Raw genomic sequence first — 19,769 nt, forward strand, 5'->3', positions numbered from 1 at the left:
TATGTCCAATTAAGATAAACACTTTTGCATCCAATTTGCAGAGTATCACCATGAAGACACCCGATGATTGCAAACTAGAAACTTTATTATTTTGATGAAGTAACACAAACAAGTCAGCAGAATCCAATATGTAAGTATGGGATAAAATGGGGCAGCAGACTAGAACGCATGAATGGTGCAATTCCCCTCAAGGCAGCAATCAATCAGTATTCAAACCCTTAAAAGGGAGTTCAAAGTCAGTTTAGCAGCCACACTACTATCCCATTTCCAGCAACCCAAGAAAAATAATAATTTTTAAAATGTTCAAACTTAGTCAATTGCATTATCTTAATTGTTATCCTTACTACAACTTTGTAAGGTAGATCAGTATTACCATACATATTGCTGGTGAGACAACTGAGGGAGAGTGGCTTGCTTATGGCCACCTAGTGAGTTCAATGGCAAAGGTAACATTCAAACCATGAACTTCATAGCTCAGTCTCTACACCAGCTCTCTAGATCACGGTTCCTCAACCTTGGCCCTCAAGATGTTTTGAGACTAAAATTCCCATCATCCCTGACCACTGGTCCTGCTAGCTAGGGATCATGGGAGTTGTAGTCCCAAAACAGCTGGAAGGCCGAGGTTGAGGAAGCCTGCTCTAGATCATACAAGCACTGGACTGATTCACAAACCTAAGTTCGATGTGGGCTTCCATTGCAAGATGAATACACAAAGCCACTTTTCAGTGGGAAAAACAACCACGTAAAACTACCCTTTTTAAAAATAAGCAACCATTCTAGCAATTGTAGGAAACTGCAGGTCATACCTGCAGTCTACCCTGCTTGAATTAGACAGGTACACTGCTAGTGACAGTCAATTATTTGCAGAGATTCTTTCCTTAGGAATGTTTCATCTTGAACATTCTACCAAAAAAGGAAATTTGTACCAGTCACTTTTTGTGTAATGTGTGCATGAGAAAATAGGTACTAAAGAACTCTTGTTTTTATTTATTCCTCTGAAAATTTGAACCAGAACATTTTTATTTACCTTTTATTCATTTCTTCTAACAGTCTGCAGGTGATTGAGATTTCACATTAAAACATTTGATCAAATCTAGAGCTGTAAGCACAAGTTGACACGAAGAGAGCAGAGAAACCTACAGCTTTGTTGACAGGAAGTGCATGACAAGTCGTCAAGCCACACTTCAAAATATCTCCCAACAAGCTTTGTTGATTCATTTTTACATAGTGCTGACTGATTAGCAGCATCTTCCCATCAAATAACTCGAGGTGTTACAACAGTGTTTGTTTCATCACATCTGGAACACTTGCAGAAGGAGCTAGTGGTGCTTTTGAGAGTGGCAGGGGAGCCAGGTCAAGTTCTCACAACTTATATTCTCAAGCAGTACTCCACTCCATTGGAGCACAAAAAAACCACATTATAGAAGTGGGCAAAAGCTGACAGACCAGCATTACGAACCCAAACCCAGGATACATTTGGTGGATTCCGAGCATATGGGTGCTGCACTAAGCTATCAATTCTGTCTGGATTTTCTGAACCGGCAAGAAATTGTGTCTCCCACAACTGCTTTACTGTTTATCCTCCTTAGCAGCTGGTTTTATTTTTAAGTCGTTCTCTATCATACACTCCCCACCAACATACTTAGTTCCAGTCTCCTTACCATTATATACAGTATATCTCTCACCACACCCCTTTTTGTCACTTTCCCCCAAGAATCTCTGTGTGTGTTTGTGCACATCTATTTCCTATCAGGATTCACGCGACACCCCCTTACTCTACCTGCCATGCGGGCGAGGGAGCAGCATTAAATAGCTTCGCCCTCTCCCGTTTTCAACACATTTTACCTCACATGTAGGTGGTTTCCAGTTCCTCATGGGAAGCAGGAAAACGGCCTCCTTGAGCCACCCTCCTAACGCCCACCCTCTTCCCGAGCATCTTGCCTGACACAGCCCGGGCTCCTCCGTGGGAAGGCCGTGGAGCCTGGGCCTGGGGCCAGAGACTCACCTGGAGCCTTTCCCGGTCCCTCCCTCCCTCCCCGCCTCGATGCTCCCCGTAGCCCCGCACTCACTGGCCAGCCGGGGCCCGTCCAGCCCCGCTCCGCCGCCTGCTCCGCCGTGGCCGCATCCTGCGCCTCCTCCCAACAGCTCGGGGGGTTTCTTAGGCCCCGCCACGGGCGCCGCTGCCCCATGCCCAGAGTAACCGCCGACGTGCCCGGGCGAGGCGGCCACGGCCGGGGCAGTGGGGCCCGGAGGGAGCCCGAGCGGGAGCCCGCCGAGGGCCACAGGGGGCGGAGGCCCAGGGCAGGCGGCCGAAGCTCCGCCGGGCTCCTCGTGCAGGAACTGGCACTCCTCGCCGTAGAAGCACGTCTTGTCTTTCGCGTAGTAGCGGCAGAACTTCAGCTTCACCCCGACAGGAGCCGCCGCGGCCGCCGGCCCAGGGGGCGGCCCGACCGCCGCAGCCGCCACCGCGGCAGCAGCCGCCACCACCGGGGAGGAGCAAGGGATCCCGCCGCTGTTCATGGCGGCCGCTACAGCAGCACGGGCAGGGCCGAGGCCGCCTCCGGAGGCACCGCCGCTGCCGGCCGCAGCACCATTGGGGGAGAGGCGGGCGGGCGGGCGGCGGCAGGAGCCCGGGTACGGTCGCCGCTGTCACAGCCCCGAGTTCCGGCGTCGGCGGGGGGCAAGGGCGCGCGGAGAGGGCCGCGGGCGCTTCTCTCAAGTGGGTCGGACGAGCCCGCCGAGGAGTCCGAGGCGAGGGATGGGCCCGCGGCGGACGCGGGAAGCTGGGCCCTCGGCCAGGCTGATTGATGGTCCGGCGGCGGCGGCGGCGTTGTTTATTCCATTTTCCTCTTCCTGAGCCGCCTCCTCGGTGCGCCTGCGCCGCACAGGCGCCCGCTGGGTAATCCGGGCCTGGAGCAGGCGGAGGCCCAGCCCTTGCGAGGGAGGAGGAGGAGGCGGGGAGAGAGAGAGAGGCAGAGCAGGTTTCTACCGTCACAAACGGCGCTGCTCCCATTTCACGGCCTTCGAAGCCCGCTTTTTGCGATTTCTCACGGGCAGTACTCTCGTTAGGGTCCGCCGAAGTCCTCTTCTGCCGTTTCCTTCGCCCAGGATAGCCAAACACTTCGCCGCCTCGGGACAAGCTCTTCGTGCTGAGCTGGGCTTTAGTCCGAGGATAGGGAAGTGGCGGCCTCCCAGCTGTTGTCGGGCTGCTGGTCTCCTTCTCCCTAACTGTTGGGCTTGCTGGCTGCGGCTGGTGGTGGGAGCTATGGGTCCACACGTTCCGCACCCCGGCTTTAATCCGTGAGCACGTGTGGCCCCCGGTTTTGCAGCAGCCACAATTAGGGCTAGGCAAATGCGTCGACTTTGGTTGCTCTCATTTTCTTATTTTCACCTTCTTTGTTCTCCGCATGGCCACATCAGTTTGTGATGTACGTGTGTATACATGCAGTTAAAAGTTCTCACAGTTAATTGGCATTTTAATGCGAATTTATCCTAATGGAGTTGTACGCAATTTTCCCTAAAACATTATTAGTGTAGCTGTATAATATTTCAGTAATATATTCTACAAGCTTTAAAACATACTGGGTGCACACCTAAAAATACAAGGTATGTATGGCTGAGATCAGTGTTGCTTTTATTTATATACCACATTTTACGTTTATATATTATGCTCAGGGCCTTTTTCCACAGAACTGATAAAAATATAACAACCCACAGTATCTCAATACAATAAACACATTCATAATAATAAGGGAAAGAATTGTCCATTCAATAAGTTCATCAAAATATAGGCATGGCAACAATCAAGCCAGTTGCCTAAATCAATTACAGTACTTGATTATAAGAATATTACAAATAGCTGATGAATCATAGAATCATAGAGTTGGAAGAGACCACAAGGGCCATCCAGTCCAACCCCCTGCCAAGCAGGAAACACCATCAAAGCATTCCTGACAGATGGCTGTCAAGCCTCTGCTTAAAGACCTCCAAAGAAGGAGACTCCACCACACTCCTTGGCAGCAAATTCCACTGCCGAACAGCTCTTACTGTCAGGAAGTTCTTCCTAATGTTTAGGTGGAATTTTCTTTCTTGTAGTTTGAATCCGTTGCTCCGTGTCCGCTTCTCTGGAGCAGCAGAAAACAACCTTTCTCCCTCCTCTATATGACATCCTTTTATATATTTGAACATGGTTATCATATCACCCCTTAACCTTCTCTTCTCCAGGCTAAACATACCCAGCTCCCTAAGCCGTTCCTCATAAGGCATCGTTTCCAGGCCTTTGACCATTTTGGTTGCCCTCTTCTGGACACGTTCCAGCTTATCAGTATCCTTCTTGAACTGTGGTGCCCAGAACTGGACACAGTACTCCAGGTGAGGTCTGACCAGAGCAGAATACAGTGGTACTATTACTTCCCTTGATCTAGATGCTATACTCCTATTGATGCAGCCCAGAATTGCATTGGCTTTTTTAGCTGCTGCATCACACTGCTGACTCATGTCAAGTTTGTGGTCTACCAAGACTCCTAGATCCTTTTCACATGTACTGCTCTCAAGCCAGGTGTCTCCCATCCTGTATTTGTGCCTTTCATTTTTTTTTTGCCCAAGTGTAGTACTTTACATTTCTCCTTGTTAAAATTCATCTTGTTTGCTTTGGCCCAGTTGTCTAATCTGTTAAGGTCATTCTGAAGTGTGATCCTGTCCTCTGGGGTGTTAGCCACCCCTCCCAATTTGGTGTCATCTGCAAACTTGCTCAGGATGCCCTCAAGCCCATCATCCAAGTCATTGATAAAGATGTTGAACAAGACTGGGCCCAAGACAGAACCCTGTGGCACCCCACTAGTCACTACTCTCCAGGATGAGGAGGAGCCATTGATGAGCACCCTTTGGGTTCGGTCAGTAAGCCAGTTACAAATCCACTGAATGGTAGCATTGTCTAGCCCACATTTTACCAGCTTCTTTACAAGAATATCATGGGGCACCTTGTCAAAGGCCTTGCTGAAATCAAGATAGGCTACATCCACAGCGTTCCCTTCATGAAACTATTCCTAACTACCCTGTTTCTCATATTTTAAGACATACCCATAAAATAAGACATAGCAGGATTTTTAAGCATTCAAGGAATATAAGCCATACCCCGAAAATAAGACATAGTGATAGGCGCAGCAGCAATGCTGGCCGCGGCAGGAGGAGGAGGAAAAAAATAAGACATCCCTTGAAAATAAGCCATAGTGTGTTTTTTTGAGGAAAAAATAAATATAAGACATGTCTTATAATATGAGAAACACGGTATTGTAATTCCAAGTTACTTTGCTCCATCTGTTGTCCTCTCATCTTTTCACAGGTTCTGGCGTCTGTTAAGTGGTGGGGATGTTATTTAGCATTTTGGCAACTTGGGTACGACATCACACAATTGGTTCCTTTTTTTTTGTCACCACACAAAACTACACCACACAGGTGTAGTTTGTGCACCTGATAGTCCTCTGGCCTATCAGGTAGTTTAATGGCTTGTTGAGCTTATTAAGCCCTTGTTACTGCTCTTAACAGCTGTTCCTCCTTAGGTTGCTTCATCTCCTGCTTGCCTTTCAGTGGGGTGAGGATCCTGGATTCCCACTGCTCTGTAGCAACCATTATACTCTTCACATGCCTGCTCAAATTGCCATTGAGATTTCTTGTTGGTTGCTTGGCCCTTTTGAGCTCTCTACAGTTTCATCCCCTGGGGTTATTTGGCAATACAAACAGAGAAAGGGAAAAGGTGCCTGCAAAAATGTTGATAAGGATAGAAGTTGGAGTGAACAACTAGGGTTTCTTGAACTTTCAGCCTGATTTGTTTGCAGAGATTAGAGACGGTGGCTATGTAATGAGCATTCGTCCCAATTTGTAGATACTGTAGGTTAGAATCAGGTCACAGCCACACCAGGCCTTTAAAGCACATTTCTTCCCCCCCCCCCCAAAGAATCCTGCAAACTATAGTTTACCTCTCAGAGCTACAATTCCCCTTATCCTTAACCAAATGTAGTTCCCAGGTTTCTCAGGAAGGCTTGCACTGTCATGTCACACAAGTGCCATCCTACAGTTTCAAGTTTTTTTTTCCTCATCAGAAGTCTGATCTTTTGGGAAATCATGTTTGTTCTGCAAGAGCTACAAATCAGCTTTAATTATGGAGCCTGAATTTGCCAGGGTGTGATTGAATCCCACTCAGAATTAGTGGCAGTTTTGAAGCGCCCTAGGATAGCCTGTGACTTAGGACCAGCTAGGTGACTATCAGGCATTGGGGATCCAATCCAAATCAGTGCTTGGCAGGCGAGCGCTTCCGGACTGCCACTGTTTTCAGGTGCTGGTCAATCACATCCCTGATATGCACTAATAACTATCTCACTTCTCCAAGCAATAGTCCTCATCTAGCCAAAATGACACCATCTATACAGACAAGAGAGAGTTATCAGCAGGTTTGGGGAAACCTGAAATTTTTTAGAAATATAAAAATGTTTCCTTAAGGCAAGCGGAATGAGAACTGAGCATTCTCAGTGACCCTGGAATGCTGTGTGACTCTGGGGAGGGAGGACAAACCAGGTGGGAGGGCAAATGGTATGGAGTATGCCTAGAAGAAGACATGACTGACTGATTGAACAGCGAATAGGAGCACTCCACACCTCAAGATTTTGTTGCAGGACATGCTCATTTACTTTCTGAAAGCCATTCAGAGAATTGCGAACAATGTGGCAAGCACTTTGTCGTAATTTGGCCTTCAATCCCTAGCAAGGAGAAATTCTGTTGGAAGAGAAGTTCAATGTGCTAGATGGGCTACAAATTTTCACAGCGAAAATATTTCTGCAAACCAAACTGCTTTTAAAACCTATCCACGCATACCACAGAGTGGCGTGCTACTTCCACTCAAGCACCATGTTCATTGAAAATATTGTTCGTGCCAAAAAAACAAAAGACGAGAAACCTACTTTGGTTGGATGTTAAATGCCTTTCACTATCGACTTCTGCTCAGCAGATAAGCGCAATCAAAGGTTGTGGTCCTCAAACCATTTCCCCTCCAGAATAGGGCTGTAGAAATTAATGACATCTCAGGTGGATTCACACTTTCATTTCCCTTATCAGAATACTTTGTGAGTTATCCACAATAACTCATACAACCACAAGTGTCAGTGAGCAATTTCTGGAAGCTTACATAGATATACCACATCAATGAGAAGCAGCTGTAGGCAACTCTTTTATATACGTATGTGTGTGAGTCTGTAGGTGTGTTCCTGTGTTAACAGATCTATGGTATGGAGATAGCAAAACTGCAGAGTTTGGATGTGTAAAATAAATCCACCCTAAGCAGTTGACGACTGACATCTTACGGGAGGAAGGACCTGTTACTCTCCATATTTTGTTGTGGTTAAATTTGTTACTTGCGCTTCACCAGCAGGTCCCAAGGAGCGTTACAACAACTTAAAATTCAAAGCAGTTAAAACAGATTGCAATAACAGGGATATGGTGGACCCCGAAAAAACATGTCTCAGATATCAAAGACCAGGGAAAAGAGGGGTGTCTTCTGCATTTGCTGGCAGCTCTAGAGTGAAGAAGCCAGACGCATCAACTCGGGGGCTGTCACAGAGAATGCCCTCTCCTGGCCCATGATTCCTCAAACTTCTGAGGGAGGTGGAACTACCAAGAGGTCTCCTCTTGTTGGACGCCATCACCTTCAGCCAACATGGTGAATAGTCAGATTGTGTTTTAGTCCAGCAATTTTTGGAAGTTCTCCACTCCTCTCTTACAGCCTTGTCCAGCATCCCATTCAACTAGGATACCTGGATTTAAATGTGCTTGGTCAATGAGAGAAAGTTAGTTTCAGTTCAAGGGTCCTGATTTAAGTGGGGTTTTGGACTTTAGCCCAAATTTAGCTACAGTGGGGGGGAGTATTTGATCCCCTGCTAAATTTCCCCACTTGTCCTGGAGTGGCCTAGCCAGTCTCCAGACCTTAATCCCATCGAAAATCTCTGGAGGGAGCTGAAGGTTCGAGTAGCTATACATCAGCCTCAAAATCTGCAAGAGGATCTGCAAAGAGGAGTGGGACAAAATACTTCCTGATATGTGTGCAAATATGGTGGCCACCTACAAGAAACATCTGACCTCTGTAATTGCCAACAAGGATTTTGCCACCAAGTGCTAAGTCATCTTTTGCAAAGGGATCAAACACTTATTTCACTCATTATAAAGCGCATCCATCTCTGACTTTTGTCTTCTGGGTTTCTGGGGTGGTTTTTCCTGTTGTTGTTATGTCTCTCACAGCTACAAGAAACCTACCATTAAAATAGGACTGGTCATTTCTTCTTCAGGGGGCAAATGGGCAAATTTAGCAGGGGATCAAATACTTTCCCCCCTCACTGTATGAGGCCTCTTCAGGGCTCTTCCTAAAACAAAAACTAAAAAAAAACCTGTTTGGTTCATGGCTCCCCCCCCCCCCCCGCTTTTTTTGAAGAAGTGGTTTACGGTACACAGGCTGCAGTTTCAGACCCTGAGCTCTAACAGAAACACACCACAGCTATGAGCATGCATCAGGCAGGCACCTGGGCCAGCAGAAGCCAACTTCAGCTGCTTGGTAAGCATAACCACTGACTTCAGTGGAACCAGGATGAATGTTATGGCCTCCTGCATTCATTCCCTGCCTCTCCAAACTCTTCTTTCCCCCATTCCCTGTTTTTCTACTTCCTTTCCCTCCTGTCTCCTTTCCCTCCTCCCCTTCCATTCTCCTTGCTGCACCTTTACCTTTCACTTCTCTCAGTTTCCCCTAACTAGAGAGAAAGGTTTTGCCAACACAATGGATGCGTAAAGGCTACTGATTGCTTACGAAAGAGGTACCGGTACTAGAAAAGCTTCTCCTGGCACAGTTGCAGTGGAAACCTGTCAAAAGGCAATGGGACCAATGTTTTCGTAAGGAAGAATGGAAGTGGTGATTCATTATCAGCAGTGGCCAACTTGGGGCTTTCGAATTTCAGCAGCAATGCCGAAATTCAGCACTTCTTGCACTCCATTCTGAGTCCTTGTTGTGGTGCCCCCTGCAGCACCCAGTGCAGGCAAACTGGTCGTGCACCTCTGCTCTCAGATTAGATTTGGGCCTCCCGATTTTGTTGGATTCCAGCTTCCATCAGCCCTAGCCAGCATGACCAATAATCGTAGAGGATGGGAGTTGTAGTCCATCAACATCAAGAGGGACACAGGTTCCCAAACCAAGCCTTGGAGCATTATCAGAAACATGATTTTTCAATCTATAGCAGTGTTTCCCAAACTGGTCCCTGAGCTTCATTTAGGTGGTCCATGGCATGTCCACATTAAATATTCATAGTGATTCTCAATTGTATTTTTACTCCTTTATTTCTTCTGTTTACTTTAATTGTATTACAATTTGAATTCATTGGAATTGGGAGATAATCAGAATTCTTAGGGCATGGAGTGCCACATGCAAGCTGCCACCATAGAGATCAGATCCACACCATACATTTAAAACACATGACTTACCCCAAAGAAACCTAGGAACTATAGTTTGTTAAGGGTGCTGGGAATTGTGAGGGGTAAGCTACAATTTCCATGGTTCCTTGAAGGGGCGGGAAATGTGTTTTAAATGTGTGGTGTGTACACAGTTGTTGAAGGGTGATGTAAGACCTAATGTGTATTGCTATTAACCTTATTACTGGGTTTTGGAGGGGGAACCCATGTGAAATTCCAATGGACTCCAGTGGAACTCTAGTGCAGAGTTAAAATATCACATGTATTTTGTTACAAGGGAGAAAGCAGACAATCTCCGGTCCCCTAGTTTAGCCATCCCATTCTCTCTGGTGCTGCTGAAATATAGGTGCTAAAGAGTAACAAAATTGGTTTACCAATCTTAAGAGTCTTCATAAAAAAGTACTGAATCACCTTCTTGGCATGTTGTCAAAGTTGAAGGTTTCAGAGCCAGACAGCAATAAAACCAAGCAGGTTTTGCAGTTATTGCGGTATAATGAGCTGTTGTCTTGTGTGCACATGTGCTCTAAGCATCACGTGCAAACGTTAGTTACTACCGTGTTGTCCTCTCACATGTACATGGGTGTGTGAGTGGGTGTGCTGTGAATGTGGATGCGTCCTCACTTGGCCAACACAGTGAGATCTCTCCCTAACTGGTGGCAACATTCAGTGTGAAGGACTGAGGGGGAAATGGGAGCCGCTCATGTAGGTCAACAAGACAAGATTCATTTAAGATATAACTTGTTACTGTCACTGAAATGTCTGAGACTGAGTTGATAATTATTTTTCCTTTTAACTCAACATCTTGCTTCATGAATTTGCCTGTCCCATTCAGCAGAACGATTGCACTCTCAAAAGCATACCTGAGCATGCTTAGGCATTGAAGAGCTGCCAACAGTGCTAAATTAGAAAACATCCAGAGGCAGAGACAAGTTTGATCCTGACTATTATCACCACCAACACACACACTTTTGCAAAACAAACAGCATGGTTCTGTGAAGTTAATTCCCACTGAGATTAACCTGGTACAGTACATACAGAGATAATTCCTTGATACAGCATGGGGATTTCCATTCCCAGTGCGATATAACATGGAGCCAATGTTAAATGCACACCCACCACGTTGCATGATATTTATATTTAGGATGGAGGTCTTGTATTATTCTAAAAGGGTAGTAGTATATGTTGTGTAGGTATATTGCAATAATGGAACGTTTGATGTAATATCCATAATATATCTCTTTAAAAGATAGGATTAGCATGTCAGTCTCTGCTGGGTGTTATTATAAGTACTGTATGTTGTTGTTGTTTAGTCGTTTAGTCGTGTCCGACTCTTCGTGACCCCATGGACCATAGCACACCAGGCACTCCTGTCTTCCACTGCCTCCCGCAGTTTGGTCAAACTCATGTTCGTAGCTTCGAGAACACTGTCCAACCATCTTGTCCTCTGTCGTCCCCTTCTGTATATTCCTGCGTATAAGACTACTTTTTAACCCAGGAAAATCTTCTCAAAAGTTGGGGGTTGTCATACGCCGGGTCATATTTCTTATACGGTGGGTATATCCCAAACACTATATTTTAACTGGAAAAGTTGGGGGTCGTCTTATATGCCCAGTCGTCTTATACGCTGGAATATACGGCAGTTAAATATGAAGCTGGCAATGTTATTGGAAGGAAAGCAAAGTCTTGTTTAGGGCGATAGGTCTTTTGGAGCTGTAATGGATGGAATGTATTTTAAATGTTAAATTTCTTTTTTAACCATTGCTACTTGAATACTTGGCTAGGTTAGGAATTTCATGGTCAATATTTAGAAACTGGTTATGACTATAACACATCTTTTTTATTCTATTATTTATTTATTTATTTATTTATTTATTTATTTTATATACCTAGAGGTTTCAGGGCGGTTTACAAACAAGACCACAACATATAAAATCAAACCAAAAACAATACCCTCCCCCCCAAAAAAGAACCACATTCTAAAAGGGTGTTGGATATCAATAAGATCAACAAAAGGCCTGGTTAAAAAGGAACGGTTTTGCCTGGCGCCTAAAGCTGTATAATGAAGGTGCCAGGCAAACTTCCCTGGGGAGAGCATTCCATAGACAGGGAGCCACTGCAGAGAAGGCCTGTTCTCGTGTTGCCACCCTCTGGACCTCTCAAGGAGGTGGCACACAAAGGAGGGCCTCGGAAGATGATCTCAAGGTCTGGGTAGGTTCATATGGGAAGAGGCGGTCCTTGAGGTATTGCGGTCCTGAGCAATTTAAGGCTTTATAGGTCAAAACCAGCACTTTGAATTGGGCCCGGAAACTAATTGGTAACCAGTGCAGTTGGACCAGGATCACTGTAATATGCTCAAACTGTCTTGCTCCGGTGAGCAACCTGGCTACTGAATTCTGCACTATTCATTTATTTACAATATTTATTTGCAACAGAGCAGCACAGAGTCAAAAGAAGTGGGTCCCACAAACCCAGACTATATTTGCAGTATTAGCAAATACTTAAAAAAATAAAATAAATACATGCATAATTCCTGTTACACATGTGCAAAGCTTCTTTGGCACTGTAAGAAGAGGTGCTGGATCAGGCCCATCTACTCCAGCATCCGATTCTCACAGTGGCCAACCAGTTGCCTTGGGAAGCCTGAAAGCAGGACCTGCTTGTGGTCCCCAGCTATTGGCATTTAGTCAGAAGCATACTGCCTCCAGCACTGGAAGTAGAAGTTACCCATGGTAGCTAATAGCCTTGGCAGAAGAAAGGGGCAGATCCACTGATGTCCCAGCATTGTGCACGCAGCGTGATGTGGAACCTTGTGCACACAGAAAATAACGTGTCTCAGCAGGGATAGTGAGGGTGGACCCATGACTCTGCCTCTGAGTGCCCAAGCAATAATTAATTACTTCCTCATAAATGACTAACCACTTTTTCCTCTTTGTGATCTCTGGCCTGCCATTTCTGCACCTGGAGATACTTATATATAGCAAGCAGTCTGTGGCGCATGTGCATCTCTGGAGAGGGTACAACCACAGGGAATCCCCATGCTGGACAAAATTATGATGGTGAATGTATAAATATTCATTTGTTCAAGCCAAGATTCCCAGCATGTTTTGAATTTGAATTGTCCTTCAGCAGGAAGGTTTTAAGAAACAGATGCATAAAATTACAAGTGTGCTTCCATGGGCAAGATTGCCAATAAGCTGGTCCGTGCAGTGGTGATGTCAAGCCCCACTGAGTTCCTCTTAAGGCAGAGTTCAAAACCAACCTGGGCTTACCAAGGAACATTTTATTTATTTTTACAGTTCAGGCTAGGCTGCAAAGGAAAAATTACTCATCTGGTGGCGTGATGGTGTCAGGTGATGTAGGTGGCCGCACTCACTTGTCTAAGTGGTCAATGGGGGAGCTCACTCTGGGTTAGAGCCCTCTTCATCAGTTGCAAATGGCTTTTGCAAAGTTGGGAGCAGGAGGTTGTGGTAGGTCTCCACTCTTCTAATGCCCCACCCACCCTTCTGTTCTGTAAACCATGAGAATGCTGTCAGAAAGTTGGGAGGTGGCAGCGGCTCATTGCTCTAATCCATCATTCACTCCCATACTAAAGCTGCAACCTGAATCCCATTTGCATGGAAGTAAGGCTCGCCGAATTCATTCTGATGTGGTTAGCATTGCACTGCAAGGAGACTTGCCAGTTGAAAACTGTTGTAAGCCCTGTTGAATTCAATAGGATTTACTTCCAAGTACTGTATACATGATTAGTTGGACAGTGTTCTCGAAGCTACGAACACAAGATTGACCAAACTGCGGGAGGCAGTGGAAGACAGGAGTGCCTAGCGTGCTCTGGTCCATGGGGTCACGAAGAGTCGAACATGACTAAACGACTAAACAACAACAACAACAACAACACATGATTAGGACACTGTGAGACAGAACATTGGAAGAAATGGACTCCTGGTCCAACAATCAGATGCTTCCCATTCTCACGTTGTCGTCTTGAATGTTCTAGCTTGACGTATGGGAAGGACTGGTTAGTCGTAGGTCAGAAGCGATTCTTTCCTTTCAAAGAGGAAGTCCGTAGGTGACTAAAATGACAAATAGTATCATTTCTTCAGTTGTTGTTGGGACCTTCTTAGAGTTGCATTTTCATTTCTCCATTGTGTGAGTGTCCTGCCACCGCCTACACACTTTCCTGGCTGGTAACGTATTGTAGGCTATGGTGCAGCATCATTGGCTAGGGTAGTGGCCTAATATCCTGAAAGCATTGTGCAGGGGTACCAAGACACCATTGCTTATATCCATGTTGATTAAAAGATGTTAAACCTTCCTTCAATATTTTATGGGACATCTGCATCTACCCTCTTAAACAACAGCAGTAACCTCCGGAATAAAGTACTGTACTGCAGTTCTGTACCGTCCACACTATTGACTGAAAACAATTCCTTTTCCACTTTAGTGCAGTGGTGGGGAACCTCCAGCCTGTGGGCCTATTTCGGTCCACCAGATCTTCCTCTTTGACCCATGAGGCCACTTCAGCCAAACCACATCAACCTGCCGTCCACCTGATGTCATATATGATGGCAAATGTAGGGCAGGTAAAGTGCCAAAAGAGGGTTTGCAAACACTGTGTATCATCTGATTGTTAGCACTCACATCTGCCTGGGGAAATGGATTACCTGACACTATTGTGATATCAGGTGATTGACAGGTGAGCAGCTCTGCGAACCTGCCAAGCTTGGCCCATGGGGGTGGGAGAGATTAGGATCCAGCCTGCTACCAGGATTCCATTTCCCATTCCTGCTTTAGTGCATCTGCACCTACTAAGATCAAATATTTTACTGCTGGAATTGTTGTTGGCAGCAGCAGCACCAAAGTGACCTCCCCAGGGCGCAAACCTAGGCACTTCCGGAAAAACCTGCTGCTATATCGTAAGGCACTTGTAATGTGCCCCCATCTCTGGGGAGAATTGATCGATAGATAGAGAAGGACAACCTCTTCATGCAATAAATGCAGGAGGCGTAGTTCCATTCTGTAGTGGCAGCTTCTAAGGTTATGCACCAGATTTGGCAAAAGCCCAAGCCAAATTGGGCTGATTTGGGGGGTCTAAGGCTTTACCTCAAACCTAGACAGCATCTTAAAAAGTAGAGAGACATCACCTTGCCAACAAAGGTCCGTATAGTTAAAGCTATGGTTTTCCTAGTAGTGATGTATGGAAGTGAGAGCTGGACCATAAGGAAGGCTGATCACCGAAGAATTGATGCTTTTGAACTATGGTGCTGGAGGAGACTCTTGAGAGTCCCATGGACTGCAAGAAGATCAAACCTATCCATTCTGAAAGAAATCAGCCCTGAGTGCTCACTGGAAGGACAGATTGTGAAGCTGAGGCTACAATACTTTGGCCACCTTATGAGAAGAGAAGACTCCCTGGAAAAGATCCTGATGCTGGGAAAGATTGAGGGCACAAGGAGAAGGGGACGACAGAGGACAAGATGGATGGACAGTGTTCTCGAAGCCACCAACATGAGTCTGACCAAACTGCGGGAGGCAGTGGAAGACAGGAGTGCCTGGCGAGCTCTGGTCCATGGGGTCACGAGGAGTCGGACATGACTAAACGACTAAACAACAAAGGCTTTACCTGAGATGGGTGGAGTAAGGCCATGGGTAAGGTCATCCAGAGCTATCTGGAGTTGTTGATGGGGTGGGGTGGAGGGCTTGGGCAGGAAAGAGAGGCAGGCGTCGGGCAGGATGGGTGGGAGCCATACAGCCCTAGTAGATTCTTTCTTCTGGTGATGACTAAGCCGGGGATACTTGTTGGTGACTAAGACCATATCAAATGCCTTAAAACTTAGAGGATATTACGATAATTTAAAATTAGATCTCATACCTAACAGTCAACATTTGCAAATATTTCAGAATTAACGTCTGACCTTTTTATTAAAAAAACAACAACAACCATAGTTGAACATTTTCAGATTTTGCTTTACTTCAATTTAACTTTGCAGGCTACTTTAAGAAAAACTACATCAAATATCCTATCCCCTTCTAAATGCGTGGGAGGGGAGGGTGTTATTGGTTCAGTTTTTCTCTTGCTTTTATTATGCATTTTATGCTTTTATCTTGCATTTTTATGCTATGAGATCTATGGATGAAAGGCAGTATACGAATTTAATAAATAGTAATAATTGTTAGTGGTTTTTTAAAATAAGTCTTGTTAAGGCATTTGAAAAAAACAGGATATAAAGGCTTTAAAAATGTAACTATGGCATTTTTTGCTGAAGCGAAGCATACCCAGCTGGCAATATCAAGTATACAACCCAGAGCTTCTTGAAAGAGAAGAGGTGGAATATAAATAACATAAATGTGTCGATCTCCCAGATTTAATGCTGTTATCTCTTCTCTTACACACAGATGAGGTGTCTATATCCAGCAGTGCTCATGACTGGAATGCTGAGAATAAAATTATAGGGGAAGAATATAAATTAGAAGTATTGTGACAAGGAAATCCAAAATTTGAGAAGGTTATTGAGAATTATTTCAGTTAGCAGTATATTTCAGTTAGCACTCCTGTATTAAATACCAGTCTGTATTGAAAATAGACTGTTTTGGACCCTATCTACAAATTGCCACCCATTGTTTCTCAGAGAATTGTGGTGGCATTTGTCTTTTGTAAGCAAGCATTACGAGGTGCTCATATGCACAATGAAGTGTTTTTTTATATTTTAAAAAGAGGAGGGGGTGGCAATTTTCTTCTCTCAATCTAGAGCTTGGTGTCCAGATCGAGTCTGCAAACAGTTTGGTTTGTGTCTTGAAAGTTCAGAGCTAGGTGACACTGTGTTTGAATGCATTTTTTGTAATAAACAAATGAAAGGTGCAGTACCGGGTACCAGTGGAAAGTTCTGCTGCATAAGTCCCATTGAAGTGAATGAGTACTCAAGAGTAGTACTGTGGCTTCTGTTTGCGTGTATGCGAACTTCACAGTGGATTGAGCCTTCGAAGCTTGCATAACTTGTCATTGAACGTTAAAAATAAGAAGTCTTTATGCTGTACATGAAGTCCTTCTGGAAGCATGAGATAGCTTTTGTTGAAATTCTACCCTTTCATTAGAAAACTGGATTCCAACGTTTCATTTGCATTTGAGGAAGAAACAAAACAGTGTAGCTGATGCCGACCTGGAGAGCTATGTTAAGTTCAGCGGAGAGGATCAAAGGCTTCAGACTGTCATGTCTGCAGCAAATTCCATGATGAAACCATGCAAAGCGAGTTTTATTATGGGTTGAACAGCATATTTTGCATATTTTGTGAAAGAGTCTTGATTCAAAGAGGTCAGAATTAGCATGGGGATTGCATAAGCTTCGCAGTCTGAAGCACTCCATGATTACAATGCCATACTTGCTTAGTCTAGACTTCAGATCGAATTTAGCACATAATATATACGAAAGTATTGGGCTTGCTGCACATAGAGGGCTTAAACTGGTTTTTTCCATTACCCATATCCATAACTCAAGCTTGCAACTTGTGCTGCTTAGATTGTGTGTTTGATTTTAAACTATTTATGTCCTGCTTCCTTTCCTGTGTTAGCATGATGCACTTGAGATCTATTGCACTATTATTCCATTTATTGTGGTTATTTTAACCATCATAGTCATATCAACCACATAATTATAATATATAATATAATATAATATAATATAATATAATATAATATAATATAATATAATATAATATAATATAATATAATATAATATAATATATAATATAATATAATATAATATAATATATAATATAATATAATATATAATAATATACATTGATACAATATTGAAGAACAGTGTTTACCAGAATCTCTCTCTCTCTCTCTCTCTCTCTCTCTCTCTCTCTCTCTCTCTCTCTCTCTCTTTCTTTCATAAATGCAATCTACAAAAGATATATATTAAAATACAAATGGTTAAGAGGGCTAATACATTTAAAAGCATCCAGTTTTTTGTGTTATATCATTGCAATTTACCATATTAGCCTCAATAACATTTCTCCTCAGCTTTTTGGTTGGCACTGCAAATCTCATAACTCTGTCAGGAATTTGTCAGAATCAAACCACAAATATGTACTAATTTTTGCTTGAACATCACCATCAGGTACCTTACTTAACAATTTCAGAATAACCTTTGACCTAGATTTATTTATCTAGGGATTGGACAGTGCTATGTTCAGCACTATTCCACATTCAGAGTAGACAGTCAATATAAGATAGGAAATATGATTAGATCAGGAGCTATGGTCAATTGAAAATCTCTTGGTCTGTTGTTGAGGCAACAATAAACACCTGTTTGCCCTTGCAAGATTCTATTTTGCTGGCCATTTTGCACAGAATGCTAAGCCAAACCATGACTAAAAATAAACGAGCAAAAATTTGGTTGCTCAGAGCAAAAGGCATGGGGGTTTTACTCGTCCCCTTGCTCCCACTTCTCTACCCATAAGTAAGCCATGATTTGGCTTAGCCTTGTGTCTGAACCCAGGCTTATGGTTTGTCTCCCCCAAACAAACCAAAAGCAGTCAGCCAAGAGCAAACCTTGCCTATTTGTCATTGTTAGTAGTTTGGAGATCAAGTTTGGACTTAATCCTAAGGCAAACTATGGCTTAGCTGCAGGTCACAACAGCAAGACCAAAGAAGGAGTGCCCATGACCTGAAACTGGAAGAATTAAATTAATGAAATCATGCATCAAAGTCTGGAAACTTTGCAGCCACTTCATAACCTAAGGCAGGGCCTTCTTTTAAAAAAATTTCTTGCCTCTTGCTGCTAGAATAACTTCATAGCAACTTTATCAATACCTCCCCGACTCCACCCCAACATGCAATCACGGTTTGAAATATCATTGTGTGCCATACCAAAAATGAAAAATGCACATGTTGCTGTATATATCTTTCTGCCAAATGAGTCCTTATTTCTGTCCAGGGCAGGATAACACCTGCAGCCTGCATACTGGAAACAGAGACTCAGTGCTGGGAATGTGGCGTAGTTTTCATTCGTAGATCACAGAACCAATTTTCCGGTAGCCTTTTCTGTGACGTCTTTCAATACCATTTATCATTCTGTTCTTGGGTGTTGACTGACAACATGCTTTCTTAGTTTCTTGTCTTCCTTACTGTCTACTTTCTTTATCTGTCAGTGGTAATCCTTCTCCCCGCAGTCCGCCACTTTCCATATGAAGCTCCTCAAGGATCTGTCCTGAGTCATCTTCTCTCTTTATCTCATTCCTCTTAGTGCTATTATTTGTTTTGTCTGCGATCATTTCCATACCATCCACTTGCAGCTGCACACTCCTTCTCTTGGTTCGTGTTCATCTTCTCTTTTTTAAGATTTCTGCTTTTTTTGTTTTGTTATTTCTAACCAGATGTCTTCCCATGAACTTAAGCCTGGGTGTGGGGAACTGGTAGCCCTTCAGAGGCATTGCTGAACTGCAACTCCCATCAGCCCTAACCAGCAGCTTGTGGAGGCTGCTGGGAGTTGAAGTCCAACACCTGGAGGACTACAGGTTTCCCCATCCCTGCCTTAGATGCTGTCTTCCGAGTAGTTTTGTTTTGGGTCTACGGATGGAAGGATTTTTCAGTTTTGGTTCTCTCAATTTCTCATGTTTCCAGTTTCCAATTTGGTTCTCTACATTTTTCAGCAACTTGCAAATGTGTGTGTGTGTATATATGTGTGTATGAAAAATAATCATGAACATTAGCACCTTAGTGCGACTTTTACCCAATAAACACATTTATGCAGTTTTGACTAATGTACACATTTATGTTCCTTTTTATGCATACTTTCCTCTGATATATGTATTTTTGGAAACATTGGTTGGCTGGAGAACAGCATTGCAAAATTCACGTAAGTGCAAATTTCGAAGGATTGCTGTGTTTCACTTCTCATGTCTGCAGCAAATTCCATGATGAAACCATGTAAAGCAATTTTGATTATAGGTTGAACAGCATATTTTGCATTTTTGGTGAGGTCAAAATTAGCATCAGCTTCGCAGTCTGAAGCACTCAGAAAGTGTAGATTGGATAAATCCAGTTTTATATGCTAACTAAATCAAATTTCTCTCCCAACCCTACTTGGGACTCCCCCTCCACCCCAAGAAAACCATTTAAAAAAACCTAATTTTCATTGTAAGTCTTTTGTTTCATTTTACTGGTGGCTTGTTATCATTGTATAGATAATTAAATAATAAAAATAAAAATACAGATAGGAAAAGGAAGCTGGAGAGCTAAAACAGAGATGTTGCTGTGTTTTCCTTCCTCT

General features: G+C 43.9%; 2 protein-coding genes across 7 annotated transcripts in view; one reads left to right on the forward strand and one right to left on the reverse strand.

Annotated features, from left to right (window-relative positions):
• Positions 1–2,878, reverse strand: part of PAN3 (poly(A) specific ribonuclease subunit PAN3) — a 55,955-nt gene extending 53,077 nt beyond the window's left edge. Inside the window, exon 1 of one of the 3 annotated variants that reach the window (XR_009557504.1) lies at positions 2,070–2,878. Coding sequence is in view for 2 of the 3 variants with exons in the window: in XM_035114555.2 (XP_034970446.2) it covers positions 2,070–2,520 (451 nt within the window). In the remaining variant the exon portion in view is untranslated. The remainder of the gene's footprint in view (positions 1–2,069) is intronic. The other 2 variants (XM_035114555.2, XM_035114556.2) reach the window with 2 other exon arrangements.
• A 5,642-nt stretch (positions 2,879–8,520) lies between these two features.
• Positions 8,521–19,769, forward strand: part of FLT3 (fms related receptor tyrosine kinase 3) — a 53,986-nt gene continuing 42,737 nt past the window's right edge. For 3 of the 4 annotated variants that reach the window (XM_035116308.2, XM_035116309.2, XM_035116312.2), the window contains exon 1: positions 8,521–8,593. In XM_035116308.2, coding sequence (XP_034972199.2) covers positions 8,539–8,593 — 55 coding nt within the window. In that variant the 5' untranslated portion in view covers positions 8,521–8,538. Of the gene's footprint in view, positions 8,594–15,062; positions 15,145–19,769 lie in introns of those variants that run through there. The other variant, XM_035116310.2, reaches the window with a different exon arrangement.

Source organism: Zootoca vivipara, chromosome 4, assembly GCF_963506605.1.
Source record: "Zootoca vivipara chromosome 4, rZooViv1.1, whole genome shotgun sequence".
In the NCBI taxonomy this organism is placed as follows: domain Eukaryota; kingdom Metazoa; phylum Chordata; class Lepidosauria; order Squamata; family Lacertidae; genus Zootoca; species Zootoca vivipara.